Below are 14,558 nucleotides of genomic sequence, written 5' to 3' on the forward strand. Positions count from 1 at the left end.
TGTTCCTCTCCAGCCAGCTCGGGGGGGGGGGGGGGGTTAGATGGGAATTCAGAAGTTGCGAATTAAAACCTCCCCAGGTCAGATTTTGCAGACAAACTCTTGTTAGACAAAGTCAGACATGTTTCTTCCCTGCAGGTCTTGTCAGAGCCTTTAATCTGCTGAGCTGTGTTATGAGCCTCAGTGGAGTGAGGTAGGGGTCAAGGAGCAGATGTCAGGGGATTTGGAGAGCATCATATGCTTGACCAAAAGGTTTAAGCACAGGAGCTTTCTGTGCCAAGGACCATCTCTGGGATCTGGCGTCTCCAGAAAGAAGGGCCACCCGTACCAATAGGTGCCTGCTGTCCCCCTCTGTGCCTTTCCCAGAGCTAAGCCCATAGCAGTCCTGCAGCACGCCTGTGGCAATGGAGGGATGGGAATGCCAGGGAAAGAGTGAACAGGCTTTTTAATGCTCTATTTATTTCAGCTTGGTAACCTCAGCAGGGTTAGTGTCCAGGCTGTCAGGGGAAGATGGAGTTAAAATAACACAGACTTCAACAGTGACTAGCGCTGCTGGCCAGGGCTCTTGCTCTGCCTCGGAATTCTGTTCCAGAGAATTCCAGAGACGTCCTTCGTCCTGGGAACTGAGCATCACAGCACAGTGGATACATGTCACCCAAAGCGGTGGCTTCCTGAGTACCCGCCCTCCCACAGCCCACCCAGGGCCTGCAGGATTCTCTCCTCCTCCTGGGAGGAAAGGCGTCAGCTCAGAAACCCACTGCCTTCTCCACCCTTGCCTGACCTCATGTTTCTAAGTAACATTTCTAAAACATGGACTTTAGGCTGGGCACGGTGGCCCACACCTGTAATCCCAGCACTTTGGGAGGCTAAGGTGGGCAGATTGCTTGAACTTCAACCCGGAGTTTGAGACCATCCTGGGCAACACAGGGAGACTCTATCTCCACAAAAAATAAAAATGAAACTAGCCAGGCATAGTGGCACGCGACTGAGGTCCCAGCTACTCAGGAGGCTGAGGAGGGAGGATTGCTTGAGCCCGAGAGGCGGAAGTTGCAGTGAGCCAAGATCGTGCCACGGCACTCCAGCCTGGATGACAGAGTGAGACTCTGTCTCAAAACACAAAAAGACTCCATTGCCTGGATTTACCATAATTTCCCTAGCCATTCTGCAGGATAATTCGAGGACAGAGAGAAGACCCCAAGGAGGAAGGCAGCCCTGGTTACCAGAGCTGGCAGATAGGGGTTAGCTGGAAGCCCCAGGGCTGGTGGACGCAGGGGCCACTGTTTCTCCACCCAGATCCTTGCTCTGGAAGGCAGCCACCAGGGGACCCTTCATTCCCAGTCAGACGGGGACAGAGGCGGGGCAGAGCCGAGGGAGGAGGGCTCAGATGAAGCGCCTGGCAGGACTGATATATGAGGGAGGCCGGACACGAGGAGGGAGCTCTGCAGCCTGTGGTGTCCGGCAGGATTTGGGGAGTGTGAGGTGAGAAAACAAAAAGCCTCACCCCGCCCAGTGGAAGGGGAGCATGAAGAGAGAAGCAAATGCCAGTTACACATCCTCCAAACAATCTCTGAATGGACGAGAGCCAGTCAGGGGGAAACGGAAGTTGCAGTGAGCCAAGACTGTGCCACGGCACTCCAGCCTGGGTGACAGAGTGAGACTCTGTCTCAAAATACAAAAAGGTGCCACACACCCCAGGCGGGACGGGTGGGCCCAGGTGCCCTGCCCTGGTCCAGGCCTCTATTCGCAGGGTCTCACTGGTCTCTCCCTGCCCAGGCTTTTGTCTCCCAGACAAACCAGTCTCCATGAAGCAGCTACAGCGATATAAAATATGGCCCAGAGCAGGACACGCCTAACCAGGCAAAGGCTTGCAGAATAAAATCCCACCTCCGTCTCCTGGTCTGGCCTCCTCCACCCCCCAGCCTCATTGCAGACCTCACGGGTGGAACTCCTTTCAGCCCCAGGGCTTTCCTCATGCTCTTGCCTCTTTCTAGAAGGTTCTCCCCTTCTGGCCCGGCCACTCTTGATCGTCCTTCAGGTCTTAGTTTAAAACTGTTCTTCCTGGAAACCCTGGACTCCCGTGATGCCTTCTTCTTTGCACAACCCGTGGGCTCGTTTAACAGTTGAAATGAACACTGGAAGAGGTGTGTGATTCTTATTTTTATAATTAATAGACTTTATTTTTAGAGCAGTTTTAAGTTTACAGAAAATTGAGCAGATAGTACAGAAAGTTCCCATTTCCCCACCAGCCCTACACAGTTTCCCCTATTTTGGAGTATATTTGTTACAGTGAGGAGCTAACACTGATACAGTGTCATTCACTAGAGCCTGTTGTTTACATTAGGACTCACTCTGTGTTAGACACTTCAGTGAGTTTTGCCATATGCATAATGCCACGTATCTACCATTGTGGCATCATAAAGAATGGTTTCACCACCCTAAAACTCCCTGTGTGCCACCTATTTATCCTCCCTCCCTGTCCCCTCCAATCACTGACTTTGTTCATTGTCTCCCTGCTAGACCTGAAGCACCATCAGGGCAGGGAGCCATCTGCTTTGTTGACATTATACTCACTGTTCCCAGCTCAGAGCCCCTGCCACATAACAGGTGCCTGATAAATATTTTTCTTTGCATATTTTAATAAAAATAGGATTCTACTAAACCCATTGTTCTGCAATTTGCTTTTTCCAAATATTGACAATATATCTTGGAAGTCTTCTCATATCAGAATATAGAGCACATTCTCTCTCTCTTTCACTTTTTATTATGGAGAATTTCCAACACAAAGGAAGACAGAGTCTGCTATGATGGACCTCTGTGTACCTCTCACCCGACTGCAGTTACCAACTAGTGAACCTTCTTGTTTCATCTGTACCTCTGCCCATCAGATAATTTCATCTGTAAATATTTCTGTGTGTATCTCTCTCTGCTTTTTTTTTTCTTTTGAGATGTAGTCTCGCTCTGTCTCCCAGGCTGGAGTGCAGTGGTGCAATGGTTCACTGCAACCTCTGCCTCCTGCGTTCAAGCGATTCTCCTGCCTCAGCCTCCCCAGTAGCTGGGATTACCAGATGCACCACCACACTTGGCTAATTTTGTATTTTTAGTAGAGACAGGGTTTCACCATGTTGGCCAGGCTGGTCTTGAACTCCTGACCTCAAGTGATCTGCCTGCCTTGGCTTCCCAAAGTGCAAGGATTACAGGCATAAACCGCCACGCCCGGCCCTTTTTTTTTTTTTTTTTTTTTTTTTTTTTGAGACAGAGTCTTGCTCTATCTCCCAGGCTGGAGTGCAGTGGTGCAAACATGGCTTGCTACAGCCTCGAACTCCTGGGTTCAAGGGATCCTCCTGCTCTGGCCTCTTGAGTAGCTAGGACTGCAGGCATGTGCCACCACACTGGCTAATTTTTTTATTTTTTGTAGAAATAGGATCTCACTATGTTACCCAGGCTGGCCTCAAATTCCTGGGCTCAATTGATCCTCCTGCCTCAACCTCCTAAAGTGCTGGGATTATAGGTGTGCACCACCACGCCTGGCCTGTGTGGTTCTCTAAAAGATAAGGACTTTAAAAAACGTAACCACAATATCATCATCACACCTACTAAACATTAATTTAATATCATCTAACATAGGCAATGTCCAAATTTCCAGTTATCTCATAAATATATGTTCCATTTGTTTGCGTGTTTGATTTTACAGGATGTTTTGAACCAAGGGCCAGAGGAGCTGCACGTCTGCCATTAATTGCTATGCTTTTGAGCCTTCTCTTGCTCTACGTCCATCCTTTTTCCGTATCAATTTTTTCTCCACGCAACTCATCCATTGGAAAAACTGGGTCATTACTGTTGGAGTTTCCTCCAGTCCGGATCTTGCGAATGGCATCCCCTGGTGTCGTTCAGGGTGATGCTCTGTCCTCTGTCTTTCCTGTGCGCTCACAGCTGGGTCTAGAGGCTTGATCTGATTCAGGTTCAGTTGCTTTGGCTTCGGGTGGGGGTGTGTTCTTCTAGCGACACTCACTGTCTGCTGGCCTCTCAGTGGGAAGTTCTGGGCTGGTGCGGCTCAGTGCCTGGAGCCATTCATTCATCAGGGACTGCGAATTCTCTCGTGAAATGCTTCTATAAAAAGAAGCTTCCCCTCATCAACTTTCGGTTACCCCGAGGTACAGTTTATATAGGACAGGCAGGATAAATGCTTGATTCTTTCCCTTTATTTACCAGTTTTCAGAATAATGAGTCGCCTATAAATATTTGAATGAATGGATGAATAATACACGTGTGAATGAACTGACGGGGGTGTGGGAGTTGGGGGTTCTATCTGTTGCCTTCAAGGGCATGGCCGTGGGCCACAAGCTGACAGCAGAGGTCCAGCCTGAAGCCAGGTGCCTTTCTACACAATGAGGTGCAGCCCATGGCCAGGTCCCTGTCTACACCAGGTGTTGGCAGCAGCCTCTGTCACCCATCAACCCACCTCAGTAAAAAGCTAGGGTGATCAGAAGCTGTATTACTAAGAATCTAGCATCTGGGACAAGGCAGTATCATCACTCTCCCCAACTGAGATGTGAGGAATCCTTGAAACTAGCATCAGAACAGAGAGGAGGGCCGCGCGGTGAGTGCAGGTGTGGCCTTCGGAACACGGCGTTGATCTCTCTGCAGGAAGGGAAATCAAGGAGTTTCTGGCCTAAAGGTTGGGCTGGTGGCCTCCAGGGTTTCTTCCTGGGCAACCCAACACCCTCCTGGGCCCCTCCTGGGAGGCGCTCCTTTCCCCAGAGGCCAGGCCAGGCTGCCCATAAGCTCTCTGACATCTCTGCCCTCTCGGTGTCTCCCCAGGTGCAAGTGCAACCTGCATGCCAACCTGTGCTCCATGCGCGAGGGCAGCCTGCAGTGCGAGTGCGAGCACAACACCACCGGCCCCGACTGCGGCAAGTGCAAGAAGAATTTCCGCACCCGGTCCTGGCGGGCCGGCTCCTACCTGCCACTGCCCCACGGCTCTCCCAACGCCTGTACGTGCCATGCCCCGGGGCCATGAGCCCACATGGCTATAATCTTCCCCGCCCGTCAATGCCAGGAGCTGTGGATCATACACACGCACACATACCTGCACACAGGCACATACATGTGCACATGCATGCAAACATGCACACAGAAACATATGAGCCTGCATGCACAGGCATGGGCACACATATAAATGCACAAACACGTGCATGCACAGAAATACACGTGCATGCATGCCCCCCCCCCCCCCCACACACACACACCTTGTTCTACAGCTCCCAAACGCCAGGTCTTGTAACAAGTCCCTCCAGCACACCTGCATCCTGCAGAATGCTAAGCTGCCCTTCCAGCCCTGGTCCGCAGGGAAACCCGAGATGAGCTGCTCAGTCGCACTTCTGCAACCCTTCCCCTTCTTGACCCTGAAGGCTGGCAGGCGGCCCCCATGGGATGGCAGGGAGTGATGGGGTGGGACCCCCACTTCAGGTGAGGGGATCAGTAGCGTCATCCCTGATCAGGAGCATCTCTGGGGTGTTTGGAGCGAGCCACCAAGGCCAAGTTCTGTGTGTTCAGCACTCACCTCCATCCTCAGAGCAACCCCTGGGAGCTGAGCTTCTGTTATCCCATTTTACAGATGTGTCCTCTATGGCCTGCACCAGAGTCTCCCACACATGCTCTCTGCCCACCCCTGCCCAGCCATGCCAGGGAGCCATCCTCAGGGCCTGCCCACTCACATCTGCATCACAGACCCCCTTCTGAGGACCACCCACTCAGGGGGGCCCCAGCATAGTCCACACTGTCTCCATGAAATCAGAATGCCAGGAAGCCCCTGGGCTGCAAGTGGAGAAGGCCACAGACTGCCCCTGGGGCGGGCTCTCCCTGATCCCCACCATTGCCACTTTACGGATGCCGGCCGTTCTCAAGTGTGTACTTGGTGCCCGAGGCCCTCTAGGCACTTTGTGCATCTCGCTTTGCCCTCACACAGCCCCGCAGGGTGGAGTCCTTATTACGGTCCATTTTCCAGACGAGCAGACCGAGCCCCAGTGAACCTCAGGGCCCTCCCAGGTTTCACACTGAGTTGCATGCCAACGCCAGGGCTTAGGGCAGCTACTGGATCTGATGCCCAGACCAGGCCTGGGCAGTGGGTTCCTGCACCCCATCTGAGCATCCTCCCTCGATGGGTGAAAGATTTATGTACTTTGGGCTGATCAAAGCTGAGAGCCATGTGCAGAGGTCATGACAGGCATGTCACGCGTGTGCTGCAGCAGGCAGTGACAGGCCTTTGAAGGAGTGACTTGGCAGGCACCAAACAGCACTCTCAGGTCTTCAAAGGCACAAAAAGCACTCCAGAGGCTGACAGCCCACTCCAGCCGCTGCCTCCTCCCAGCTTCCTGTCCCCATCTGTTTGTGGTCTAAACCCTTTCCTGAGGTCTCTCTTTAGTGGCCATCACTCTCTCCCTGACTCACAAATTTGCTGCCCCTTCGTCTGTCCTGAGGGCCTCTCTCTCTTCCCTCCTATCTGCCTCCGTTCTCTCCATCATCACGCCCACTTTTTTTTTTTTTTTCTTCTTAGAGATAGGTCTCTCACTCTGTCGCCCGGGCTGGAGTGCAGTGGCGCAGTCATGGCTCACTGTAACCTCAACCTCCTGGGCTTAAGCGATCCTCCCACTTCAGCCTCCCAAGTAGCTGGGACCACAGGTGCATGCCACCAGGCCCAGCTAATTTTTATGTTTTTTTTGCAGGGAAAAGGTTTTGCCATGTTGCCCAGCCTGGTCTCGAGCTCCCGAGCTCTAGTAACCCTCCTGCCTTGGCCTCCCAAAGTGCTGGGATTACAGGCATGAGCCACCACGTCTGGCCAGGTCTGCCTTTTTTCTTCCACTTGCCCCCTGCGCCTGGAGGGTTCTGCCCGTCTCTGGCCACCTGAGACTCTTACCTGCAAGTCACACCTAGGAGGATCCACTGTCCCCACCCTCACCCCCCAGTCACCACCTCCAGTCTAGCCAGCAATGGATAGACAGGATTGTAGGGGCAGGGCAGCTGGGTCTTCCTTATTTAGGGGAGACTCCTGAGCTGGCCCCAACTCCTGCTTCCCTGGGAGTCCCCAGGAATTGCCTTTGAGGCCCCCAAGCCCCAGGAAGGAGGAGTTTCTTCTGGCATTTGCAGGGTCAGCAGTGAGGCTGGAGGCGCCGCTGTCCTCAGCACCCGAGTCTCCTGCCTTCTCTGGGGCGCCAGCAGGAAACAGCCCAAGGACATACAGAGGCTAATTTTGCCCTCACCCTGCCCCTGCCGTGACCCCTCCGCAGTAAGTGGCACCGACACCCATGGGGCCAAGCTGCAAGCCTGGGGGTCACCTTGACTGGAGACCCTCCTCCCGCCATGTTCTTTGAACTTCCCTCCATCCCCCCAAGTCTCTCCCAATGCCACCCTCAGCCCTGCAGCAGCCCTCACTCCCAATGTCTTCCCACCTCCTCACCCCTCTGTCCCCACCTGGCCAGCCCATCACCCTCCAGGGCCCAACTTGGAGCCCCCAGGACCTCCCCGTGCCCTGCCTGATGTCCCACCTGTCCCCACAGAGCCTCCCTTGGTCACCGCCCAGTCCTGGCCCTTGCTTACTGTGGCTGCACCCTGAGGTGCCTGCCCAGACACGGAGGTGGAGGAAGGAGTGGGTGGGGATGGGCTGGTCCTCCCAGGCCTCCCCGCCCGTCCTGCTGGCCACAGCCTTGGCTTGCCCCGGAGAAGCCCATGGGCCACACATTCCACTGCCAATCCCACAGCGTCCTTTCTCGGGAACACCGTGGGGAAAGCGGTGGCACCAGCTCCTTCCTTTTGCAACTGTGATGAATCTCACCCAGGGATTTCAAGGCCCCTGGTCACACCAGGATCATAGGCCTCCCCCATCCCCTGGACACGCAGAGACACACCTGGATTCAGGTCAGGCCTCGCCCACTCCCAGCTGTGTTTCTCCCCAAGCCGTGTGTCCTCAGCTGTAGAATCAGGACCGTGAGGAAATTCCCTAATAGGGATCTTGTGAGGACGGCATGGTTCATGTAGGGGATGCTGACACCATGCCTGACACGTGGGACGCACTCCACCTGCGGCATCCGCTCCCGTGGCTTCTCAGCGAGTCTTCCAGCCATGCTGCACTTCTTAGGAACACTCCATACAATGTCCTTGTCCTGCACTGGAGGGCCCAAAAATCTAAAATAAGAGGAGGAGTGCGTGTGAAGCTCCCAGTGGAGCGTTTGGCACCTGTCAGCATGTCCCCAAGGGCAAGTCATGGCTCTGAGATTCAGTGTCTCCATCTGCAAAATGGGCCAATAGTGGTTCCTCCCTCCCAGGGCTGCAGTGAGGATGAAACGGGATAATCCACCCCCGTCCCCACACCCTGCAGGTCATCATCATTGCCAGCAGTTGTGTGGTGGAGCAGGTGCTCTTGAGGGAGGGACACCTCCAGGTGCTCCCCTGCCCTGCTGGCCCCTCTGCAGGGAGGCGACCGCCAGGCCCCTTCCCCTGGGGCAGCCAGCTCACGCCCCTCTCTCTCCCGCAGGTGCCGCTGCAGGTTCCTTTGGCAGTAAGTACACGCCCGGGGAGGGCGGCCAGGGCCCCCACTGCACGAGCCTCTTTGCATGTCCTGGAAAAAGCAGGAGAGAAAAAAGGGGCTTCAGTGTCCCCTCTGGGACTTGAGCCTATTCACTCCCTCCTCTAATTATGCCCCATCTGCTTCTCCACCTCTCCCCCTCCACCTGTCCCCCCTCCATCTTCCCCCCCCACCTGTCCGCACTTCACATCATATGCCATGTGTCATGTGTCATTTTGCTGTGGCCCGCAGCCCAGCAACTCTCAGGCTCTCCCAGGAGCTCCATCAGTGCTGCTTTGGAAAACGGGACAGGACTTTTTGCAGGTCCCTTGGCCCCTGGGTGGGCTCCCTGCTCCTCCTGCCACCCGAACGTCTTCTCTCACCTGGCTCTGGGAGAGCAGTCTCTCCTGCCAGGCAAGAGTGGGGTGACCTTCCCCCACCAGGGGCAGAATCCACCCCCTAGCCTAACCGTGGGGGCAGCCTCCCCCTGGGCAGCCTCTGCAGCCAGCTTGGCCCAGGGCTCTGCTCGTTCAAGTCAGCTCAGGTCCCAGGGGAGTCGGACCAGGGAGGGGCATCTGCAGGAGGTGGGGGTCCTGAGAGTTCCCCAGGAAGGCAAGGGCGACATGGTGCCCACAGATTATCAGTAAATGTCATCGAGACTGTCCCCACTCACAAGGTGCCAGGCACAGTCTCTCATTTCAGCCTTGCAAACCCCTTCCCCTGGGAGGTCACCATCTGCTCTGAGAGGCAGCAGGAAAGAACTGGCCAATGTCAAAGAGCCAGCCGGGAGCAGACCCCAAATCTCAGAAATGCTTCTGGGGTGCACCGTCACCCTCCACCAGGGCTCTGTGGGGCCCCACATCCCACCCAAGTTGTCCCTCCTGGACCCAGAGGGCCCCTGGCTGGGAAGCCAGTGAGCCAAGAGGGCGCCAGAAGGAAGCCGGACCCTGCAGGGATGCTGGTCTGCACAGCCATTGTAAGTTGCTTCTCTGTGGTGTCCCCACCCCGGCAACCCCCCAACCCTCTCTTGCTTTTCCCATCTCTCACCAGGCATCAGCAGGTCCCAGAAAGACCCCAACCCCAAAGGCCCTGTGGCCACTGCGGCCACCACAGCCATGATAGGGGCCCCTACTACTCCTGTCCCCTCCACGTCCACTGCCTGGGCCCCCACGGCTCCCAGCACCCCACAGCCCACAGGTGGGTGCCAGGGTACAGTGACCCCTGTCATCCCACCCTCTCCTGCTTCTAGCCTGGGTTCCTGCCTCTCTTGGGGTGGGAGGGTCAGCAGCCCTGGGCGGAGAGCAGGGGCTTGGCTCTTAGAATAGAGACGCTAGAACCCTAGAGCTGGGAGGCCACAGGCCAAAGGGGCTTCCAGGTCACCTGGGTCAACCTGTTCCTGAGCCCAGCCAGGGGATTCAAGGGTCAGTTCAGCCTCCAAAATCGTCTTCCTCCTGCCCTTCAAGCCATTGCTTGGAAGGGCTCCCAGACCAGTGTGGCCAGACAGCTGCAGGAACTGGGAGGAAAGGTGCTGGGGGCAGCGAGGCCATCCTGACATGCAGCCAAAGACTGGCCTTTTCTCCCAATGGTGCTTCTGCCTCCATGGTCCCTGGAGCCCCGCCCACACCCTGTCCCCACCTGGCCCCCAGGGCCTCTCTGTCCTTAACCCCTCAGCAGCGCACCGGTGGGATGGATGGAGCAGGGTTAGCCCAGAAAGCAAATGTCTGTGATCAGCAGGGCAGAGGGAGCCTCTGGAGCTGGGTCTGGACACCGTGGGCTGCTGGGAATGTGGGGGCTGTATGTGTAGTGCAAGGCCAGGCCACGGCCAGACGTCCTGCCCCCTCAGGGGTCTGCCACAGACAAGCATGGAAACCTGATTCTCACTTCCCTCCAAAGGAGGATTCGTGTGTATTCAAGGCTGGGGGTGCTGGGGTGGGTCTCTGCTCTCACCTGGACTCACCTGGGGAGTGTCCCTGGACTCTGTGCACTGCAGGTGCCAGGGGTCTGAAAGGATTTATCCTTCCCAGAGGGCATCAGGAAGACGATGACCAAGGAGAATTCTTCCTGGTCCCAGCCAGAGAGGGGTATTCCATTAGCCTGCCACACCCTGTCCCCCACCACCCTGCAGGGAGGACCTGGTGGGGACTCCTGGCCCCTTGGGTAGTGCCCTGGCCCTCCATCTCTCTGATCCAAGGAGACCTGCCCCACTGATCCTTACCCCTGGAGGGGTGGCATTTCTAAAGGGCAGAGTCCCCTCCATCAGCTCCTGCCTCCGCCTGTTGCTGGGTGGACACTCAGGCTCCCCAGACAGGGGCAAACACTGAGAGAAAGACCGCCTCCTTCTAGGCCAGCCAGAGCGGCTCCCCTGGGGGCAGCACACCCCACCTCATTCTACATCCTTCCTTTTCCGCGGGAGGCATTTGCAGGAGGCAGGGGCTAGCCAAAACATTGGAGGATTTCAGGGAAGCCTCCTGGCCCAGGAATCCTCCTTGGGGTGGAAGACATGGGTCACTCTGAGAATTCTGGACTTCAGACATAGGTTGGCCCAGCCACAAGGGACCTGTGCTTTGCTGCTGAGCCTGTGGTGGGCAGACAGAAGCAAAAACAGTGGTGGTGGGTGCTGTGCCTGCCTCCAAACAGTGGTCTGGCTGGGAGGCCAGATACTCTCCATATCACATGTGCAAGTGCACATGCACACACACACACATGCATGCACACACACGCATGCACATGCACACGTACACACACACACACACACAGAGGAACTTTGAATCCATTTGCGGAGCTGCTTCTGACTTGGTGCCAGGGCAGCTGTGGGAGGCTGGGCAGATTGTGCAGTCGGGAATTAAAGAGGAAAAGTCAGAGGCCAGAGTGATAATTGTAGGGGAGGTGAGGGTCCCCAGGACCCCCTCAGTGAGCAGAAGGCACACCCTCTTGGCAACACAGTGTTGCTCTGCACCCTCAGCCCTGTGTCAAGAAGCGGGACATTAGGGGAGGAGGTGGCTCCAATGTGACAGCCAGTGGCCCCCATGGCCCACATCTAGGGGCTCCTCCCTCCTCTTCAGCAACTGAAATCCCTCCCAGTAGCCCCTATTAATAAAAACGATCATTGCAGTAGCTGAGGGTGAGTTCTCCTGGACTGTGCTCGTATCATCATATCATTGTATTCTGGGCTCACAGCTCCGTGAGATGGAGGCTGTTATCTTCCTAGTCCCACAGGTGAGGGGATCAAGGCTTAGGAAGAAGCAGCTGGATTTTATGATATGTAAATTACACCTCAATCAAGCTGTTTCAGAAGAAAAAAGGAGGCAGCTGCTCAAGGTCCCAGGATTATGGAGAGGCACGGGCAGGATTTGAACTCAGGGTGCGCCAACTCAGCCACCCAAAGCTATTGTCCTGAGGCCTCCAGGGGCTATGAGGTAAAGCTATCTTTTTTTTTTTTTGAGACGGAGTTCCGCTCTTGTCGCCAAGGCTGGAGTGCAATGGAGCGATCTCAGCTCACTGCAACCTCCGCCCCCCAGGTTCAAGCAATTCTCCTGCCTCAGCCTCCCGAGTAGCTGGGATTACAGGCATCCATCACCATGTCCAGCTAACTTTTGTCTTTTTAGTAGAGACGGGGTTTCACCACGTTGGTCAGGCTGGTGTCGAACTCCTGACCTCAAGTGATCCACCCGCCTCAGCCTCCCAAAGTGCTGGGATTCCAGGCGTGAGCCGCCGCACCCGGCCGGGTAGTGCTATCTCTAAAGCCTGGTTTGCAGGGCTTCCCAGTTCCAAAGGAGCAGACCGGGCTTCCATGGTGCCTTGGCACAGCACACAGGCCATGACAAGAACTTGCTTCCCACACACCTGAGTGCGTCCCTGGGCAGCCCAGCCAGGACTCTCTCCCTCCCAAAGACCCTAGTCCCTGAAAGATCCTGAATATCCCCGAGCGCCTCCCAACAGGTGCTTCGGGCTCTTTTACCAGAGTCCAGCTGGGCCTCCGAACTCCTGGGCCAGATGTTTCTCCCGCCTGCCAGTGTCAAGCTGCCTGGAGGACAGCGCTGCGGGCGGAAAACGCTGCTGGAGACACTAATCCTTTCCTGGGCTGGGCCATGGAGGGTGGAGGGAGACAGGCTCCGAAGCAAATGCCTTCAGGGCTGGCTTTCTCGTGGCTCTAATTAAGCCCTTGCCAATTTGGGCCTGGCGGCCTCATCTTCCCACTGAACATCCTATTAAAGTCAATTGATGTCCGAAGCTCCCCGCTCCCAGCTGGAAAGTCTTCCACACTTGTTAACTGGTAGCTTTTCCGTTTCTTTCCCCGCAGCCACCGTTGTGTATGATCCCTTCAAGAAGCCGAAAACAGCAGCACTCCCCTGTCCCTCTGGGTTTGTCCTTTGAAATTTGGGCACAGGGCCGTTCTTTGTCAGCCCTGCCTGCCTTCCTGGCTGTGTGTCCCGTTAGTCTAGGGGCTGAGCATTGTGGCATTGGTTCATGCTGGGGTCCCTGGTGAAAACGGGCCCAGGCCAGGGGTCAGGAAGGTAGAAGGGCAGTGATCGGGGAAGCAGGTCAGATGCTGGGGGAGGCTCCGGTCCCTGGACTGGGGCTGGCCAGAAAGGAGGCCTTCCAGGACACTTCTGGACACATCTAAGATCTTGGCCCGAACCCCTGTCCCACTTTGCAGCCATTAGCCAGAGACATCAGCTCAGAGAGGTCTGGGCCCAGAGGCGGAACGTGGTCTAGCTCTGTCCTTCAGTCAGAACGGGGACCACACAGGGAGTGTAGAAGGGTCTCGCTGAAGAATATGCAGATTCTCAGGCATGGGGCCACCTCTCATCTATCTGGCTTTAAGTCTTCTGCATGTGCCCTCCACAGGCTGCAATAGTGTAGATGCTGCCTCTAGTAGATTTGGACCCAGTTCCTTTGGCCAGTGTAGACACAGCCTCTCCTTATAGTGCTGCTGCTTCTAAGGGGCCTGTGGGGTGCGGGGCTGTGATGCCTCAGTATGTACCCAGCTTCCCTCAGCACCACCCCCTCGCATAACTTGGTTTCTTCTCTTCTTCCCCCCAAGAGTGGACCAGGCCATCTACGGCTGCCCCTCTCTCGAGCAGGTGGTCCCAGGTGGCCGCCCGTGCAGAAGGTATGGGGGCAAGGCCTGTGATGGGCCTGAGACCCCGGGGAAGTGCCCTCTTAGACTCATAGGCCCCTCCCTCTGTAGTGGAAGTAGCAGGTGTGCATGGTGGGCACCTGAGGTTGGAGGGGGGCTGCAGGAACCAACCGAGGGCACGGGTGTAGAATGTCGGTGCCTGGGGAGCTCTAGGGCACAGTGGTGAGGGAGTGGCCTGGTAGAGCAGGTCTACCAGCTCTGCCCCCAAACCTCACCTGCTTCAAGAGTTTCCATGTGGCACCCCCACGCCAAGCCCTTCCACCAGCACTCCCTCCGAGGGCTTCGGAGTCTGGTAGAGGCCCTGCCTCCCACGACAGGAACCCCCCTCTCCAGCCGCCCTTGCTCACAGGACACCTGGGCAGTTGCTGGATCAGAGAGAGTCAGAGGCGGCTTCCTGCAGGAGCGGGGGCCAGGAGACCTGGGAGGGTGGACTGTGGCGGGTGAAGGGGGAAGGCGGCACATTCCAGGCCGCAGGGCCAGCCGGGGCAAAGGGGCAGTGGGATGGCAGGGAGCCTGACAAAGTGGAAAATGTGTGGGTTAAAGGAGGGAGGGTGGGGTCCTGGGAGACACTGACATCCTCCTGCTGCGTGGGCGGAGACACAGGGCTCATCTGTAGCCACAGACAGACCTGCCAAGAAAACGCGCAGGCCTGCCCGACTCTCCAGAAGGGAAATTGTCCCTGGCCCCAGCTCACCAAGCCTGGGTGGGGAATTAGGGCCTGAGGTCTAGGGAACAGGTGAGCTGTTCTTTCCAGCTCACGTACGTGTTCAAATTTCCTCCAGCCCCAGCTCTGAGCAGCGAGCAGGGCTTTGAGCGCCCTCTACTGGCAGGAAGCTCTGGCGCCGGAAGCATGTTTAGAGAGGG

At 56.2% G+C, this 14,558-nt stretch overlaps 1 protein-coding gene across 5 annotated transcripts in view; it reads left to right on the plus strand.

The window, feature by feature from the left end:
* NTNG2 (netrin G2) overlaps positions 1-14,558 on the plus strand; it is a 79,593-nt gene that overhangs the window by 57,135 nt on the left and 7,900 nt on the right. For 3 of the 5 annotated variants that reach the window (XM_032165476.2, XM_032165475.2, XM_032165473.2), the window contains 4 exons: positions 4,816-4,988; positions 8,525-8,548; positions 9,605-9,751; positions 13,599-13,667. In XM_032165476.2, the coding sequence (XP_032021367.1) occupies positions 4,816-4,988; positions 8,525-8,548; positions 9,605-9,751; positions 13,599-13,667 (413 nt within the window). The remainder of the gene's footprint in view (positions 1-4,815; positions 4,989-8,524; positions 8,549-9,604; positions 9,752-13,598; positions 13,668-14,558) is intronic. The other 2 variants (XM_032165478.2, XM_032165477.2) reach the window with 1 other exon arrangement.

Source organism: Hylobates moloch, unplaced genomic scaffold, assembly GCF_009828535.3.
Source record: "Hylobates moloch isolate HMO894 unplaced genomic scaffold, HMol_V3 SCAFFOLD_10, whole genome shotgun sequence".
In the NCBI taxonomy this organism is placed as follows: Eukaryota; Metazoa; Chordata; class Mammalia; order Primates; family Hylobatidae; genus Hylobates; species Hylobates moloch.